Below are 18,303 nucleotides of genomic sequence, written 5' to 3'. Positions count from 1 at the left end.
GGGTGAACATTTATATCCAGTAGATACACTCCCTAGAGAGATCAGTGGAAGGATAGAAGAGCAGTGTTTACACAGGGAGATAGTTGAGGGGAGCAGTGCACAGCAGGAATGCATAGGAAAGGACACAGGGAAGAGGTAACAGGGAGGAAGTGAGAAGAGAGCTGTTACATTGTGGGAAATTGCAGTCAATGTCATGAAACAAAATGTGTATGAACGGCTGTATGGAAAATGAATTTGCTGTGCAAACTTTCACCCAAATCACAATAAAAAAATTAAAATAAAAAAATTGACCAATTAAGAGTCTAGCACATAAAAAAGAAAGGAAAGAAAGAAACTGCAGCATGGAGGCTGAGTTAGTTGGCAAAGTCAAAGAGCTGCTGGTGATAGAGTAAGAGACCAGTGACAACGCTGCCGCTGCCGGTGTCTAAACAGCATTTCCCTTAAACTCCCACCACCTTCACATCTGCACTCACACCCAACTCTTTGCAGAAGCAACCGAAAGAGAGAGAGAGAGAGAGAGAGAGAGAGAGAGAGAGAAATAAGCCAGCTGGGTCCTGTGCCCTTAAAGTATTTTACTTTCTCTCCCTTCAAGCAAAAGGGCACGAAGAAGGCATTCTCTGTGCTATTATTGTGTCGCCCCGGGTTTCTGACGCGCACCAGCAGAGTCTCAGCAAAGGCTCCCCATCCTTCCTTCCAGCCCTCCTTTTCTCTGATCCATTGGAGTTTCAGAGCGGGAGCACCCAGGATGACACCTGGCCGGCTGAGAGTTGCCGGGGAGGCGCTGGGACCGTGCCCGGAGCGCGCAGGCCTGAGGCGGCTGCTGGGGGTCCCGGGAGCCTTTAGCCGAGTGCGCCGGGGTCTGGTGGCTCAAAGAGGCGACGCGCACGCACTGTCTGACTCGCTCCTCAGCCTCCCGTCGCTCTGGGAGGGCTCGCCTGGGGACCCTAATGGCTTGGCGCCGACCCTGCGAAAAAGGGGCGCGGAGGGCAGAGGCGAGCGCCTCACCTAGGCTCGGCCCCAGCGAGACCCCGGAGCCTTCTCCCTGGCGCACAGGTTTGGAACTGGGCGGCCTCTCCCGGCCGCCGCCTTGGCTGCTCCGGTCCCCATATATAGTCATATCCACCGTCAACTGGGAGGCCGGCAGGCGGCAGCGAATGGGCGAGAGGCCCCCGCGGGAGGAGCGAGGAGGGGGCAGAGGCGGAGGGAGGAGAAGGGGAAAAGGGGCTGGAGAAAAAAGCTTTTCCAAAAAAGTATTGGCTGTCTTGAGGAATGCGGTCGCCCCCTTGGGAAAGTACATATCTGGGAGCTGCCGGCGGCTCCGCGCTCGCACTCCGCCTCGGCCGCCTGACCGCGCGTTCGTCTCGCCGCTCCGCGCCCGCGCCGCGCCCCTTGTCCCGCCGCAACCCAGGGGCCCCTAGCCACCGCCACCATGGACGCCATCAAGAAGAAGATGCAGATGCTGAAGCTCGATAAGGAGAACGCCTTGGATCGAGCCGAGCAAGCGGAGGCTGATAAGAAGGCAGCGGAGGACAGGAGCAAGCAGGTCTGCGCCTCCCCGCTGCCCGCGCTCGGCTGACCCGGTGCTCCCGAACCCTAGCAGCACCTGGGCCTGGCACCTCCTTCCAGTCGACCGCTCCGCGGGGCTTGGGGAGACTCCTCCCGGGGGCGGGCTAGGACGCGCGCCTGGGAAGGGAGAGGGAAAGAGCAAAAGTCCGCCTTATTCTAACTTTTTAGTCTCTTCCGAGGAAACTTACTTCTCTCGTTCCCATCGCCTACCAAGTAAATTGAAGTCCTAGAGGCAATTGATTATCAGGACTGGGATCTCTTTTGGTTGAGGCGGGAGGGTGACTGGTGCCTGGGGCATATGAAGAAAGGGCGAGGGGGAGTAAGAAAAGGTGTGGGGGGTGTCTAGTCTTAAAAGTGTTAGAAGTTCTTCCAGATTTTTGACTGCGGACTAAACTTAGACTGGGATGGAGAGTTGAGGGAAGAGGAGAGGGTCATGGAGTAGTTTGCAAAGAACAAAGATGGGACAGAAAGGAGGATACGGACTGGAGCAGGGAGACGGGCGTTTTTCTGGCCCCCAAATTTTTGGACTTGAGTCTTCTGAGACCTCGGCAGGAACCTCTCCCCGGGGGAAATGGGGGTGCTGGGTGGGCCAGGGTGCCGTTCCAGCTGGGGTGAGAGGATACCTAGGATCTCTTGAACCCCAACTCGGAGGCACCCCAAGCCCGAGAGGCCCCAGCCAACCCTGAGCCCGTGTTTGTGTGTGTGTGTGTGTGTGTGTGTGTGCGTGCCGGCCGCCCGCGCCCGCCCGCTGCTGCTCCACCCCACCCCCCAGCTCGAGGAGGACATCGCGGCGAAGGAGAAGCTGCTGCGGGTGTCGGAGGACGAGCGGGACCGGGTGCTGGAGGAGCTGCACAAGGCGGAGGACAGCCTCCTGGCCGCGGACGAGGCCGCCGCCAAGGTACCCAGGGCGCGCGGCGCGGCGCGGCACACGAATGGCTAACTCTGTCTTTCTCTTTCTCTCTCCGCTCCTCCCCTCCCCGTCTCTCCCTTTCTCTCTGTCCCGCTGTCCCTGTCCTTCTGGTTCTGTGCACCCACACCCCTCCCCTACGGGATCACGCTGCCTGCTGCACCCCCCTCCCCTCCCCCACGGCCAACTCCCAGCTGGAAGATGAGCTGGTGTCGCTGCAAAAGAAACTCAAGGGCACTGAAGATGAACTGGACAAATACTCCGAGGCCCTCAAAGATGCCCAGGAGAAGCTGGAGCTGGCAGAGAAAAAGGCCACCGATGTAAGTGCACGAACACACTACCTCCCTCACCGCCTGCCTCCGTGGCCACCTGGGGGTCACTGCAGGAGCCTGAGAGCAATGGAGGAGGGTCCCCTCTTCCTGCTGAACACCTGCACACACTCCTGCCATGGCCCAGAGCATGGATGCGCCTCAGACTGCTTCTGCACACATTCATTTATATTTCATTCATTCCTGTCTCTCTTTTTCTCCCTTTTCTTTCCCACCTGGGAGTGGAGATGGGTGGGTAGAAAAGCTGGTAGAATAGAGCAGCTAAAATTGGACTCTGGAGGTAAACCTTGCCTCCCTGGTGGCAGAAAACACCTGCAGTGTCATCACCACCAAGGTTTGTGCAAACAGAGAATGCTGGTTTACTTCGCTTTTTTTTCTTTTGCCTTCCCTAATGTGTGGGAAGCCCTATTTTGGGATTGTGGGTCTAGTCAGGGTATAGAGGGCCTAGTCTCTAAATGGAAGTAATGACATGGTGGTACTTTTTACTTTTGCTTACTGAACTTAATGGTAGAGCCCAGAGACTTGAGGCCTCCTGTATCACTAGTTGTTATGTGCTGTGGAGTCAACCTGACTCATAGCGACCCCTCCTTTCGTTTCCGAGGCAGTATCACTAGGGAAGTAGATTGCCCAACCTTCCTTCCAAGGAGTGGCTGGTGGGTTTGAACCACCAGCCTTCTAGTTAGCAGTCAAGTGCCTTGAGCACTATGCTACCAGCACTGTTGTTGTTGTTGTTGTTATGTGCTGTCAAGTCGGACCCGACTCATAGCAACCCCTCCTTGGGTTTCCGAGGCAGTATCACTACGGAAGTAGATTGCCCCATCTTCCTTCCGAGGAGTGACTGGTGGGTTTGAACCGCCAGCCTTCTGGTTAGCAGCCAAGTGCCTTAGCCACTAAGGAAGCCTTAATCCGGCACTTAAGATCTGCCTGGGAAGATGATACTTGCTTGGGTCTGCAGTCTGAGGGCACTGGATCCAGAAAGTAAGCTAGGAGTTATATATAGCTCAGTGCTTTATATGGTATAGTGAGCTAGCTGCCCCCTGCCCCTCCTGCTGGCCCCACCCCCACCTGTCTGCCCTATGACAACCACCACATAGTTTCAGGGGTGATGTACACGCAGCTAAAGCTCAGATAAGCACGTTGTCCAGTGCCCTCTGGAATCTTTTTAAACTGAAGCGCTTGCCTCGTCTGCCATGTAAAATCAAGCCAAGCATTAGATTTCCAAAGGACAGACTTCTTTTCACACAGTTAGCTTCCATTCTAGAAGCCAATTAAGCCTAGAGGCTCAATTAGGAAAGAATTCCTCAGGAAGTTGGTAACAATTCCAAGAATTTATGAGCATCAGGGAAAGCTATGTGTAGAAATTGATCCACTACTAAGTGCAAGGGCAGAATTTGGGGGATGAGAGTAAAATGCAAAGTACCAGGGGCCCTGGAGTCTTGAGATCAGTAAAGGTTTTTGTGGCATGAAAGGCTTGAAATGTATCTCTGAGTGTGCTTGACAAATGAGAGATTCAGATACAAGGCAGTTAGAATTTGACAAAAAGAAATTTCAGTAAAAGCAAGGGTCCTGCAATAGGGGGCTTGGAGAAGCACTGATTTAGCAAAAACATTTACAGTATCCACTACCTGGCTTTAGAAAAAGAACCAAAAAAAACCAGATATAATTCTGTGCCTGTTGTGTGTAACATGGATCAGATGTCTGCTTTGTATGTGACTAAATGGAGGATGCCTATCTCTCCCAAATTCTCCAGCAGGACGTTTATTTCACTTTTTTAAAAGAGCCGCTGATAGATCAAGGAGAGATATTCCTTATAAGGAAAAGAATGCAGAGAATTTGAAAATAGCCCAGTGAGACTGAAGACAAGAGAAGGAGAAAAATGCTACTATAATTCTTAAAGGGGAAAAAAAGATAGTAATTATAGTAGCTATGTAGTGCTATCATGTCGTTATTGAAAAGTCTTGTTTAAGGGAGTGTTAGAATGAGGTGGGGCAGAAGTGGAAAAGAGGATATTTAAAGCCCACTGGGGGGTGGGGCTAGCAGAAGAGGGAGGTTCTTGAAATGAGTTATGGTTCTTTTTTCCTATGGAAAACTGTCCCTAAATGGGGTGCACTTTTTTTGGTAGTATGTTGATGCTTTTCACCTTTAAGACACTTTGGGGGCCTGTAGGGATATTGATGAAGTTTGTTAAGAAATACTAGAGTGATTCCTAAATAGTAAAAGTAGGCAAGACTCAAGAGGAAGAGACAGATGTCACTAGAGAAAGGGGAAGAGTGGGAGAGAGGTCAGCTTCCTGAGGGAGAATCATATTACATTTGAAATTAAGGCACTTCACTGTCAAAAATCAACACTGTAAAAATATTTTTTCTATAAATCTTGTCTTCTACTAATTTACCAACATTCTTTACAAATCCTAGTCCAGAAAAGAGCTCTCCCAAGCCTGTGTGTGTATATGTGTTAGCTGTCATTCAGTTGCCTTGACTCATGGTGACCCCATATGCAATGGGATCATATACCATTGTGATCCATAGGCTTTACATTGACTGATTTTTCAGAAGTAGATCACCAGGCTTTTCTTTCTCTTCTTAGCCTAAAAAATTATAATTCAGGTGGTAGCCTATCTGATAGTTTTATTTTTAATTTTTTTTGTTGTTTTTAGGTCTTGACTTTCTAAACCTGTAGGCTATACTCCAGACCAATTAGATCAGTCTCTCTGTATAATGACATCAGCATGAAAATGAACTCACCTGAAACTGACCTTCCCAGATGTTTGAAAAGTAGGACATTAAGTCACTAGTTGGCTTAGAACGTTTGGCATGTCCACCTTCCTTGGCTCTTCCAGAGGACCCCAGACCCCCACTTCCTCCACCCTCAATGTTGAATACCCACTTTCTGTGCAGGTTTATGGGAGAACCTGTGACCTCTTTGCCTGACCACTGGGTGGAAACAAAGCAAGTGGCTCCACCTACAGGATGTGAGGGCTCATGCTGGGGTTTGTGAGCATCAGCCAAGGCTGTGAGAGTGCTGTAGAAAATGAGTCGGGAAAGCAAAGGAGGTTCATTGTTAGGGTGTTGGAGGAGGACAAAGTTATCAAGGATGTTTTCTTTTTCTTCATTACCCCCACACTTAAACCCATTAGGAACTGACTGTAAGGGCCTCCTGTGAGAAAGTTGGGAAAAGAAAGCCCTGAGACTAAATTTAAAAATGCAGCTGAACAGGAGAGTTTGCAGAGGAAAATTCCCAAGATGATAACTCCTGGTGGTTTTCATCCAGCTGTAGCCAGAGGCTCTCAAACTATTTTTTCTCCTTCCATGGGGTGTCTTCAAAAGGCATCCCCATGCAGCTCAGAAACAGATTCCAGAAGGTCTCAGAGACTGCTCTAAAACCAGAGGCTATAACTAGAAGGGACTCTTGATTTGATTATTTAGCCTATTCTTTTATGAAAGGAAAGTGAACCCCAGAGAGGCTGGCTTACCTGGGATCACACAGCTGGTTACCGGCTCCTGCCTGACTCCTAAGACCAAACCCAAACCAGTTGCTGATTTTATTCCGACTCATGGCAACCCTAGGTGTTTCAGAGTAGAGCTGCATGCCATAGGGTCTTCAATGGCTGTGGTCTTTTGGAAGCAGATTGCCACGAATTTCTTCTGAGATGCTTAGAGTGCATTCAAACTGCCAACCTTTAGGCTAGAACCACCAACTTTTCGGTGAGTAGCCAACCTTGTAACTATTTGTGGTATCCGCAGACTCTTGACTCCTAAGACTGCCTGCATATTTATTGATTATAGCTGTCATTTGAGTTATTAACTCTAAGATATTGTACTAAACACTTTTATTATTTCATAACCCTCACAGCCATCCTATGGAGAAGGTATTAACATTATCCCTATTTTTACAGATGAAGTCCAGAGAGGTCAAGTTATTTGCCCAGTCACATAGCCAGCAGGGAACTAGCAGCCAAATTCAAACTAGGAAGACTATGTTTTAGTATGGGAGGTTTAATCACTATGCTATATCTATATATATGTTCGTGATTTCCGTTTAGTAAGCTGGTGGGGGGAGCTCTGGTAGCATAGTGGCTAAAGCACTTGACTGCTAACCAGAAGGCTGGCGGTTCAAACCCACCAGCCACTCCTCGGAAGGAAGGTTGGGCAATCCTACTTCCGTAGTGATACTGCCTCGGAAACCCAAGGAGGGGTCGCTATGAGTCGGGGCCAACTCGATGGCACATAACAACAACAACAACAACAAGCTGGTGGGGGGCGGGAGTGAGATTGCTGTGGTTAGGATCTTGTGTTCTGCGATTCTTTACACACTGTCCCTTTAGGACACATTCAGCCCCCCAAACCCCTCGCTCTGCTTTTCTTTCTCCCGAGCATGGGGAAATAATCCCAGGCTCCTGATCGGAGAGTTCCTGTGGCCAGCAGGCGGCGCCATCGTCTTTAGCATTCAAGTCCGTTAACGAGGGTCACTTCGGCGCTGGGGAAGGACGCTGGGAGTGGAAGTGAAATTTCTTTCTGGTGGCCTCCCTCCGAACAGGACCCATCCCGCTAGGTGCCCCATCAGCGCTCCCCCAACCACCCGCCAGCACCGCAGCCGCGAGCCTGCGCAGTGCCTCTAACGGTTGGCAAATTCCCGGGTCCACGGCCGGTGCCCCGCCCGCCCGACAGTGCCCGCCCCGGCGCTCGCGCACCCGCCTGCGGTTTGTCTGCATAGTCCCGGAGGCTGCGACTTCCGGACTGATCCTGGGCCGCAGGGGGCGCCGCGGTCGCGCGGAGCTGCCTGGGCGGGGCGGACGGGCTGCTAGGAGCAGCAGCAGCACCCGTGGCGCTCTGGATCGCAGCAGCTGGCCTCTCCCACCGCAGCCTGCACGCCTGCCCGCCGCCGCCCCGTGTGATGGCGGGGAGCAGTTCGCTGGAGGCGGTGCGGAGAAAGATCCGGAGCCTGCAGGAGCAGGCAGACGCTGCAGAGGAGCGCGCAGGCAGCTTGCAGCGCGAGCTGGACCACGAGAGGAAGCTGAGGGAGACCGTAAGGGACCCACTTGGAAGCGCCTCTTCCCCCGTAGGCCCTACTGCTCCCTGCAGGGCCCTCCGGGATCCCACCTGCTCCCTCCCCCCCACGCTGCCGAGGAGCACCTGGCGCACCTGGGCCAGTTGGTGTCGGGATCTGCTGGTTCTCCTCTACGCTTTCTATCTCGCTGGTCTAAAGTAAAAGCAGGGGTGTTGTTGAGAAGCTTCTGGAAGCAGCACTTTCCCAGGAAAGGGCTGTTTCAGGGTGATTTGATCAGCCTCGGGTCCCCTGGGATGTGCACTTTGCGCTGCTTCCGGCAGTGTTTACTCTGAGCATGGGAAGAGGGGAGGTCTCTCCTTTTGAAAATCCTTTTTTGTGAGAAGGGGCTCTTACAGGAGGACCTCCTGGAGTTTGGGGTCTGGGCATACTAAACTGCCATCCCCGTTGACCCTTTAGTTTCCTGGAAGGCTCTTAATGGTGTTTGAGACACTGACAGAGCCAGGTTGTGATGGAAAAACTGTATCGTCTGCAGCCATTTTACCTTTCCCTTTCTTAACCTTAGTTTTTCCCAAATTCTTTTATACAGATAGATATTCCTTTGTTACTGAATCTTTTAAAAAGTTGACTAGGAATCAACAATTATTGGGTGTATTCTGCCGGCTTCTCCCTCCCCTTTGTTGAATGTAATACCTGGCTTCCTTCCTTTCTCCTAAGGCAAATATATCAGGAACAGGATTTCAGAAGCGGTTTAGGTTATTTGTTTGTTTTGAGTGTGTGTTTTAAATCAGGATACTCAAACACCTTGGGAATTTTATGACCAGCCATAATATGATGTCCAGCTGTGCTTAATAGACAGGGCTATTCTGGGTTGAGTAAATCATTCTGTTTAAATAATGTTTGTAATGGCAATAGGGCTGGTCACAGAAATGAAAAGACCTGTTTTGCATGAGATATATAGAAGCGAAGGGGTCCTCTTAAGAGGAAGGCCTAACTAGAGGAAGTTTCAGACGCAGTACATACAGGAATAAGGAAATTGATAGGCAAAAGATAAGTTTCTGTGTTACTTTACAGGACAAGTCAACTAGGATCTCATGATTGTTTTCTGAACTTGGCTGGGTGATAAATTAATTGACTCCCTCTCTGAATGGCTAGCAGCTGTCCTTGAACCATGAGAACTAATAGAACATGATGGAGAAGAACAAGAACTCTGGACCCTGACTACCAAAATTTAAATCCTGGCTCCACTGCTTAAGCTGTAAGACCTCAGGCACATTTCTTAACCTCTCTGTGCCTCTATCCCCTAACTGTAAAATGTGGATGGTAATAGTACCTACCTGTCTAAAGTTTGAAGGAGTTAGTGTGTGTGTGTAAAGAGGTTACAGTGGTGCCAGGCACAGCAGAGTCATTTCTGTGTCAACTGTTATAAAAACTGCAGGGTATCACTGCCTTGTGAAGGGTGTTAAAAATGGCCTGCTCATTTCACAAATTCCTTCATCTTAAAGTATTCCATGTAAATGCTTACAATCAGCAAGTTTTCTTTTTGGAACTTGAATGGTGAGAGGAAGTGGCCAGGTTGGAAAGAGTATTTGATAGGTTGAAGTGATATTGTTGGTGGAAGTCAAGAAAACTCCCTTCACTCTACTAAGAAGGGGATGTGTGACCCTATACAGGAGAGCCTTTTATTGACTCCTGGTGGGAGTTCTGGTGGCATAGTGCCTAAGGCACTTGACTGCTAACCAGAAGGCTGATGGTTCAAACCCACCAGCCACTCCTCAGAAGGAAGGTTGGGCAATCTACTTCTGTAGTGATACTGTCTTGGAAACCCAAGGAGGGGGTTGCTATGAGTCGGACCGACTCTTACCACAGTGAGTTTGGTTTGGTTATAGTAATTGATGTTAGGTGTAGCAGATAAATTTTATGAAATGCACATTGTTAACTTTTATACTCAACCTTCTGTGCATCCTTTTTATAACCTAGCTTTTCCTTTGCCAGTTGGCTTCTGTATATTTCATTCTTTTCAAAGTTAAAAGTGGTTTAAATCGTTTCTTTTTTGTCTTTAAAGAAACTTTTGAAAGCAGTCTGCCTGGATGACCAAAGGCAGAATTTTGTAATGTTACAACCATTTAGGACTGGGTCAAGCCACCTAAGAGAGAATTTCACATTCAAGGTTTTTCCTGATTTCTGAAACTAGTATTTAAAGGTGGATAATTTAAGATTGTTTCTTGGTAGTTGTCAGGCTTTAGCTTAGGTTGCGAGTTAGAGCAATCGTTTCTCTTGGCAGCAGAGATAAAGCTTTAGTGACAAACTTAGGAGCTCCAGCAACCAAAAAAATAGTTGACTGTAGAGTTGGCCTTCAGTTCAGACAGATTCTCAAATTTTCAGACAGGCTGTAGTTAATAGGTCTATAAACCAACACTTACCTTCAAAAAAGTAATCATCCCTTATTTCCTCTTGGTTTGTTTTTCCAGGGTGTGTGGGCCCTTCTAAAGATTGGAATGAGGCTACTTTGCATGGTATAGTGGTTGATTCTAGGTCTTATGACCCACTAGGGTTTTGTTTGTTTTTTGTCATTTTAAAAAATAAAAAACTGTAGCAAGGAGGAACCAACCCTCCTTTCTGGGTTTATTGTTGTTAACTGCCTTAGAGTTAGTTCTGACTCACAATGACCCTACAAAACAGGGAAGAACTGCCCTATAGGTTTCCTATATGGGAGCAGATTGCCAGGTCTTCCTCCTGTGGAGCTGCTGGTGGGTTCAAACTACCCACCTTTCGGTTAGCAGCGGAACACTTAACCATTGTGCCACCAGCTCCTTCCTTTCTGGGTAGTTCTCAGCAAACAAAGTTGCAGCCAGTAGGATTGTAACTGATAACTTTATTAAGTCATGGGAAATAACCAATTTGCAAAACTTCCCAGCTCTTTCCCTCATCAGAGGTGGTCAGTATTTCTGGAATATTGAAACTGAGAGTGCCTTCTGTGCTTGCTTCGGCACTCCCAGGGCGGCCGTCCCTGGAATGTATACTCTGTTTCCGCTTTCATATGTAGTCAAGGCAAAGGCACTACAATGCTCTGTTCATGTCCGCTCTCCCACATTATACAAGTATGCCTCATAAATTATAGGTTTTGGCACAGATAGAGAAGGTTGTGTTTATCTGTTATCCATGGGAGTGCCCTTTAAAGTCATCAATGTTTTTTTTATTTTTTTCCCCTTTCCTTACCATATAAGGACAGAATGTAGTTTGGCTGTAATCACTTGGTCTTACACAGCAAGTTGGGTGAAGCCCTCTCAGTATAACTACAGTTTGCATGAAATGAAAAGGCCTGACCTTTGATCATTCCATGCTCCACTCTGCCAGGCAAGACTGAAAACAGATTCAAGAGGATAGATTTTTAGGATACCGTGTTATTTCTCCTAGTAGTATTTCTTCTTAATAGTCTTAATTATTGTCTTAACTGAATACTTTTTTAAGTAAAAATCATTGCTATTTTTAATTTATTTATATTGGCTGAAACATCTGGCTTTCATAAAAATCTATGCCTAATGAGAATTTTTCCCCCCAGATCTGGTTTGGAGAAATATTGTGCTGTATTGGAGTGGATGTCATCCCCATGTTTTCTGTATAAGTAGCCAGTGTAGGTATACCTTGGAGATCTTGCATGTTTGGGTCCAGACCACTGCACTAAAGCAAATATTGCAATAAAGCAAGTCACATGAATATTTTGGTTTTCCAGTGCATATAAAAGATATGTTTATACTATATTGTGGTCTATTAAGTGTGCAATAGTATTATGCAAAAGTTTGAGATATTGTGGGAATTTCCAAAATGAGACACAGAGAGACATGAAGTGAGAATACACTGTGGGAAAAATGGTGCCAATGGATTTGTTCAACACAGGGTTGCCCTAAACCTTCAATTTGTAAAAAAAAAAAAAAAACACAGTAAAGTGAGGTATGCCTGTACCTTGTTGGGGGGAAAACAGGAGTAGCATGTGCCTCCAAAGTTCAGAGTCCTAGGTGGTTTAACAGCAGTTCTGCCAGAGACACTATACAACAGTGTCTTTTCTGAGTAGCTCATTACATGTTAGGACACAATAGCACTTTTGAACTAAAAGAAACGAGCCTCCCAAACTGAAAGACTTAGCTGGCAATATCAACAACATCAATGGGCCGTTGTTAGAGGAAAGGGAACCCAGACATTGAAGGGGTAATTTTACATGCCTAGAAATAATTTGCATCTGCAGTCTTGACCTTCCCCAAATGGCTTGGTGTTTATATCTGCCTTCAAAGATAACAGATGATCTTGTAGCTGCATGCTTTTACTAAGAGAGACAACAGCAGGTACTTAGGACAGCCCAAGGACTGTGATGACAGGAACTTCAGGACATAGCTGGATAGGCCTCAGAACTTAGGGAAAACATATGGGAAATAAAAGCTGGCGAGGGTAAGAGATGTGGGCCTCTTGAACATCTAGCATAATAAATCAGGAAGGGGAGGAGGTTAAGAAAAATACCCTTAATTAAATCATGGAATTAAACATATTGTGCGTGAATTCTAGGAAACCAGACAATTGAGATTAAACCAGGGTGATAGGTCCTGAGGAGTCTGAGCCCAGGGTTTTCCCAGGGGAAGCTTACATAGAAATGGATGCCCCAGACATAATTCTCAAGACCCAATTTTAACCAACAGGTGCCTGTGTCCACCTGCTCTGATACCTCTGGGGCAGCAGGCATTGGCAAATGCTGTATATCTTTGTGTGAGCTACCTATTATCCAAAATATCCAAAACCAAACTCACTACCATTGAGTCAGTTCTGACTCTCTTGAGTTTCCAAGGCGGTAAATCTTTACGGAAATAGATTGCCCCATCTTCCTTCTGCAGAGTGGCTGCTGGGTTTGAACCGCCAACCTTCTAGTTAGTCAAATGCCTTAAGCACTGGGCCACCAGAGCTCCTTACCATTAGTGTAATTTTGTGGAATTTCAAATTTTATTGTCTGCCTTTTTTCAAAAAGGATAGAGATGGCTCATTTAGTGGATGACATTCAACACGGTAGCTGGTCTCTTTGACCTGGTAAGGGTCTGTCCCTGAAGGCCTGTCTTTCAGTTGGAGGTTGGGGAGGGGAGAGAGAACCTCCTACTCTGATATCAGAACAGAGAAAGAGTCCAGGGGTAAGAATTGCCAATTCCAAGACATCTGTAATGTTCCAGGAGGCCATGAGGAGAGATGAAGAGAGCCAGCAGAGTGATGCCAAAAGACTTGGCTCTCTGTCCTGTCTCCCACTGACCGGTTGAGTAGACTTCAGCACTCTGGGTCCAAGACCCCTCCTTCTTCTTTTTTTCTTCTTAAGGAAGAGCTAGATATGTGGTTCCCACAGGATTTGCCAGCTTCTTGGGGTGGGGCTGAGGGTTGAGAGTTGCTTATTTATAGTGCAGATTCCTGCCCTCCCTTCAGACCTTCTGAATCAGAATCTCTAGGGATGGGGCCTGGACGTTTGTATTTTTAATAAACATCTCCTAGTTGATTCTGACGCCCAGCCAGTTGTGGGAACTGCAGATGTGAATGATGTCTAGGGACCCTTCCTGTTCTGAGGACCTGTTACAGCTCCTCAGAAAGGACCAGCTGTCCCCAGGTCTGCTCTCTGTGTCTCCCCAACCTGCCCATGTGTCACAAACTGGCATCTAGAAACAGACCACCATTTGGAACCAGTGTTTGGGTGCTCTTTACAAGGCCCTGTTGGCTGGTGCTTCTGTAAGCATCACCTCTAAGGTCACAGAGTCTGAGGTTCATCATGCTTCCATGGAAAGGGTTGGTAACATTTATAAAATAGCATTTTGCTGAGCACCAAGTCAAGTGCTAAAGAAAAGAAGGGTTAGAGTGAAGTACAAAAAAGAGACAGATGGATATTGGTGGGGGAAAGCTTTTCAGGTAGGGCAGAGGCAGGAATGAATGCAGAGTGCTGTCTCCTCACTCTCCAGTGCCCTGACCCCAGCTGTGTGGTGAGCTAGGGAGATAGATCAGATTTTCATCTAAAGGTTATTTCTCTGAGGTATAAACAGCCTTCTTTTGAGTACAAAATCCTCAAGGTTTGCTCCAATTTCTAAAGAGAGCAAGGAATGTAGAACTTAGTGGCTACAGAAATGTTTTGAAAATGTTGTTGACATTTCTTGACTGGCCACAGCACCTGTAATGAGGATATTTGCCTTCATAACAAAGGGTATTTGCCTTAATTTGGAAAAAAAAAAAAATTTGAGTGCCTGACCTAGACACTCTACACAGTTTTGGGTTTTGTTTTTATTTTTGTTTTATGGTAAGGGGGAGGAGGACTTGTTCTTCCTCTGCTTTTAAAAGAATTAGATTTTTACTGGAAATGAAAAATACAGAACTATGATTAAATCTGACCCCAAATCATACCCTTAATGTATATGTCATTCCAGTTTTCTTTAAAAAAAAAAAAAAAAAAGCTAATGAGTTTTAAAAATTTAGTTTTGTTTAAAAAGATAGTTTCCTGCATTTAAATTTGTTCTCTTTATGGCCTTTACCCTTCCTCAAAAGCAAACAGACAAGAACGGTTATCTGCCAGTCAGACCTGGCTGGGCCCAGTTACTAGCTGTGCACTGATAATGATTTACTTTGTGGGTCAGCACAGTTGTAAATTCTCCTCAGATTCATTTCATTTCACCATTTCCTCCTGCACCCTTTCCCCATCAAGCAATCACTACATAGTGATTTGTTGTCCAGATAAAAGTGTATTTAAATGTTTTTATGGAGTCCTTCACCACAGCTGGGACTCCCTGATCATTTCCCTTCCCCAGATAAAAACTTGCATTCAGAATGTTACAAATCTAAATGTGTGAAGACCTGAATGTTCTCATATCCCTTTGATTCAAGGACATAATCATCACAGCCTCTCCCTTACTTCGTGTGCATTTCAAACTGTGTACCTTGAGCTCCATGAACCAGGAAAGTTGCTTTTATTAAAATTAGGGTTGATTTCACTCACTTCATTCAATAGACATTGTTGTTGGGTGCTGTTGAGTTGGTGTGACTCATAGTTACCCTGAGTACAACAGAATAAAACACTTGGCCTGGTCCTGCACCATCAGTAGACATTACTGAGCCCAAATTCTTTTTAGGGAACTGTGATTCCTTGTACTTCAAAAGCTTACAATTTAGTAAAGAAGACAGGAATGTGTATAGAGAGGGAACCTGAGTCCCTAAGTATGTATTATAATGTTTAAAAAACTCCCAAGTGTCCTGAAAACCCTGTTGCCCCTTGATAAACATACATGCAGAGTGGATGAGGATGAGGAAATAGTAGCTGATTAGTAAGTTCCATCTTTCCACTTCTGTGCATAATATTTAGATGGCCACCAATCCAAGTGTGTGTAATGGGCTGTCACACTCTTTCAAGTGTTCTGAGGCTCACAGAAACAAATGTTTATAGTAGTAGGTAATGGCTGCATCCCCAAGAAAGAAACATCTTGTTTGAGAGACAGACACTAAATAAAATATTGTGTCTTTACTGGTTTTCTCTTTAAGAGTTTGATACTTTTCTTGTAGCAACATTGACTTACAAGAAATTATATGGACTTATGTCAAAAACACTTGGGAAATTTGTCTTGGCCCCATTCCCGTGTGACCACTTATTCTAAAGGATTTATAGAAGAGCAAAATGGGGAAAATTTTAGTAGATGTTGTTGTGTTTCTATATGGTGTAAGGAGCTCTGGTGGCATAGTGCCTAAGGAATTTGATTGCTAACCAGAAGATTGGTGGTCCAAACCCACTGGCCACTCCGTGGGAAAAAGACTGGACAATCTACTTCTGTAAAGATTTATTGCCTCGGAAACCTAAAGAGTGTTGCTATGAGTCGGAATCGACCCGATGGCAGTGAATTTGGTTTTTTGGTTTGCTTCTATATGGTGTATATTTTAGAACCACTGGATTTTAAGATGTTTTAGTTCTTCTTTAAGGCTCCTTTGAGAAAGTGACTGGGAAAAAGGAGAATGAGATGCCTGAGTCTGATTTCTGGCTGTATTGCTATTGTCCTATGTGGCTGAGCCCTGGGTAAGTCTTATGGTCTCTGTCCACACGTTAGGCCACCATGAGGGAGGTGGCTGTAATGAACCTCTCCTTGAGCAGGTAAAGTCAGTGAGTTGAAATCTAGAAGCAAGGAGCTAAGTGAGAGACCATGGGCTGATTTAACATGGTCTGTCTGCCCCCTGAACTATGAGTTTGTTTATATACCCATATGAACCATGTACTCTATAAATGTTTACAAACTCCAAGGTTGATGAGAGCTTGCTGTGCGCTTAGTGTTAGCTCATTCCCAAGGCCCAGGCCTCCTGATTGAAATCAGAGTGTTTCAGCCCCAGCCACTTCCTGAAGGCACCACCCTCACTTTCCCTCCAATTCTGAAATGCCTTTCACTCTACCTAGGCTGAAGCCGATGTAGCTTCTCTGAACAGACGCATCCAGCTGGTTGAGGAAGAGTTGGATCGTGCCCAAGAGCGTCTGGCAACAGCTTTGCAAAAGCTGGAGGAGGCTGAGAAAGCAGCAGATGAGAGTGAAAGGTGAGGACACACCATCCTGCCCATCTTTTTGCACAAGCCTTTCTTCCTGGTGCAATGGGAGGACTTCTCTGATCTTTGGGGTCTAAGACTTTGACAGTCCTTTGGTGGGATCATTTCCTCAATTGATAACAGGTATAGACTTTGTTGGTTTTGTTTGTTTAGCATTATTGGAACATCTTCTATGTGTAAAGCACTTTTCTAAGCCCTAAGATTACAAAGAATAAAAAGATCCTGTTCCTACCCTCACAGAGCTCACCATGCAGTGAGGGGGATGGACATGTGGAAAAGAAATTCCAGGAATGCATGTTGATGTTGCTTTTTTCAATCCTGCTGACCACAGAGTAATTTTGCATTTAAAAAATAATAAATACACACACACGTATATATAAACTCACTGCCATCAAGTTATTTCTGACTCATAGCAACCCCTCCTTTGGTTTCTGTGGCCATATCTGTATGGAAGTAGATTACCCAGTCTTCCTTCTAAGGAGTGACTGGTGGGTTTAAACCACCAGCCTTCTGGTTAGCAGGCAAATGCCTTAGGTATTATGCCAGTAGAGTCTTTATTTAAAAATATATGGACAAAGCTAAAGTCTAGATAAATGAACTGTGGGCTGCCAGTTGTTGAATAACCTAATAAATAGAAGAAAAAGCACAGATAAAACAAATATGATGTGCAAAAGTGAATTGTTTTGGACTTAACACAGATAAGACATCCACACACACATAAATACAGTCAGGTACTCGTGTCTTCTGAACCCACACCCCCTGTAACCTGGCTCTACCTGACTTATTGCTTCAAGAGTCAGCTTTGTGGTAGTAAAGGAAGACCATGGTTTGGACAGACCAGCACCACATCTTATATTTTAGAAGGCATTTTCTTATACTCAACTATTCATGGTAATGAATTTGCCATATTGCATAGAAACATTCCAAGAAAGACTCCATGAGACTAGAGAGAGTTCTGCTAGTTGAGGGATGACATAGTATTCAGAACCCTAAAATCGAATCGCTACCGTCTGTGCTATGATGGTGGCAGGTAAGTGCAGTCAACGCCTCCATCGATTTTTTAATCTGCTCCTTGCTTGCACGTATAAACTGAGTTTAGGCTTTCAGGTTAAAGAAGCTTTTTAGCTGAAAGTTTCAGCTTATTATTCACTGCAGCTTAATGTTTCTTCTCTAACCAAGAGTTTTGGAATTCTTTAAGATGACCAGTCATTTCTTACAATGTGCACACAACAGTGCTTTTGTGGTGACTCCTTCCTGAAATAGACTTAGTAGGGAACCTAAAAGACAGTCTGTTAATGTTAGACTTTTGGAGTAAAAATGAATTTGGAGATCATTTAGTCCACATCCCTGGTTTTACAAATGAGGAACCAGGGCTCAGAGACTGAAGTGGCTTGCCCAAAATCTCACAGATAATTTGTGGCCCAGCCAAGGCTAGCTTGCAGGTCTTCTAAGATATATTCTAGTACTTCATCAAAAAACAGTGATTTATTTATCTTACTGCCTACTTACATTTGGTAAATGAATCCCTTCTCAACAACACTTGTTATTCCACAGATCCGTCATATACCACAGGTCAGTTAATATTTTCTAAAGTGTAACAGCAATGCGGGAGGATCCTAGTATACAGATCAGCTTAGAAGATGTTGTCAGTCCTGTCTCACAACATCTATGTTATGACGGGCTACCATTAAGGACAAAACTCATAGTTTCTTTTCTTTTTTTAATTTTTCTTGTGATTTGGGTGAATGTTTACAGAGCAAATTCATTTTCCATACAGCAGCTCACATACGCTTTTTCTCATGACATTGACTATAATTTCCCACAATGTGACAGCTCCCCTCCCACTTCCTCCCCATAGTTACCTCTTCCCTGTGTCCTTCCCTCCCATGCACTTCTGCCCCCTGAGCTGTCTCCCAG

General features: G+C 45.9%; 1 protein-coding gene across 1 annotated transcript in view; it reads left to right on the top strand.

Annotated features, from left to right (window-relative positions):
* Window positions 1-1,429: 1,429 nt before the first annotated feature.
* TPM1 (tropomyosin 1) overlaps window positions 1,430-18,303 on the top strand; it is a 30,075-nt gene continuing 13,201 nt past the window's right edge. The window contains exons 1-4 of the mRNA XM_007958094.2: window positions 1,430-1,543; window positions 2,339-2,464; window positions 2,668-2,793; window positions 16,244-16,377. Of these exons, the coding sequence (XP_007956285.1) occupies window positions 1,430-1,543; window positions 2,339-2,464; window positions 2,668-2,793; window positions 16,244-16,377 (500 nt within the window). The remainder of the gene's footprint in view (window positions 1,544-2,338; window positions 2,465-2,667; window positions 2,794-16,243; window positions 16,378-18,303) is intronic.

The sequence above is a fragment of the Orycteropus afer genome, unplaced genomic scaffold (assembly GCF_000298275.1).
Source record: "Orycteropus afer afer isolate SDZICR_OR568_19922 unplaced genomic scaffold, OryAfe1.0 scaffold00015, whole genome shotgun sequence".
NCBI lineage: Eukaryota > Metazoa > Chordata > Mammalia > Tubulidentata > Orycteropodidae > Orycteropus > Orycteropus afer.
This window is presented reverse-complemented; position numbering and strand designations above follow the sequence as displayed.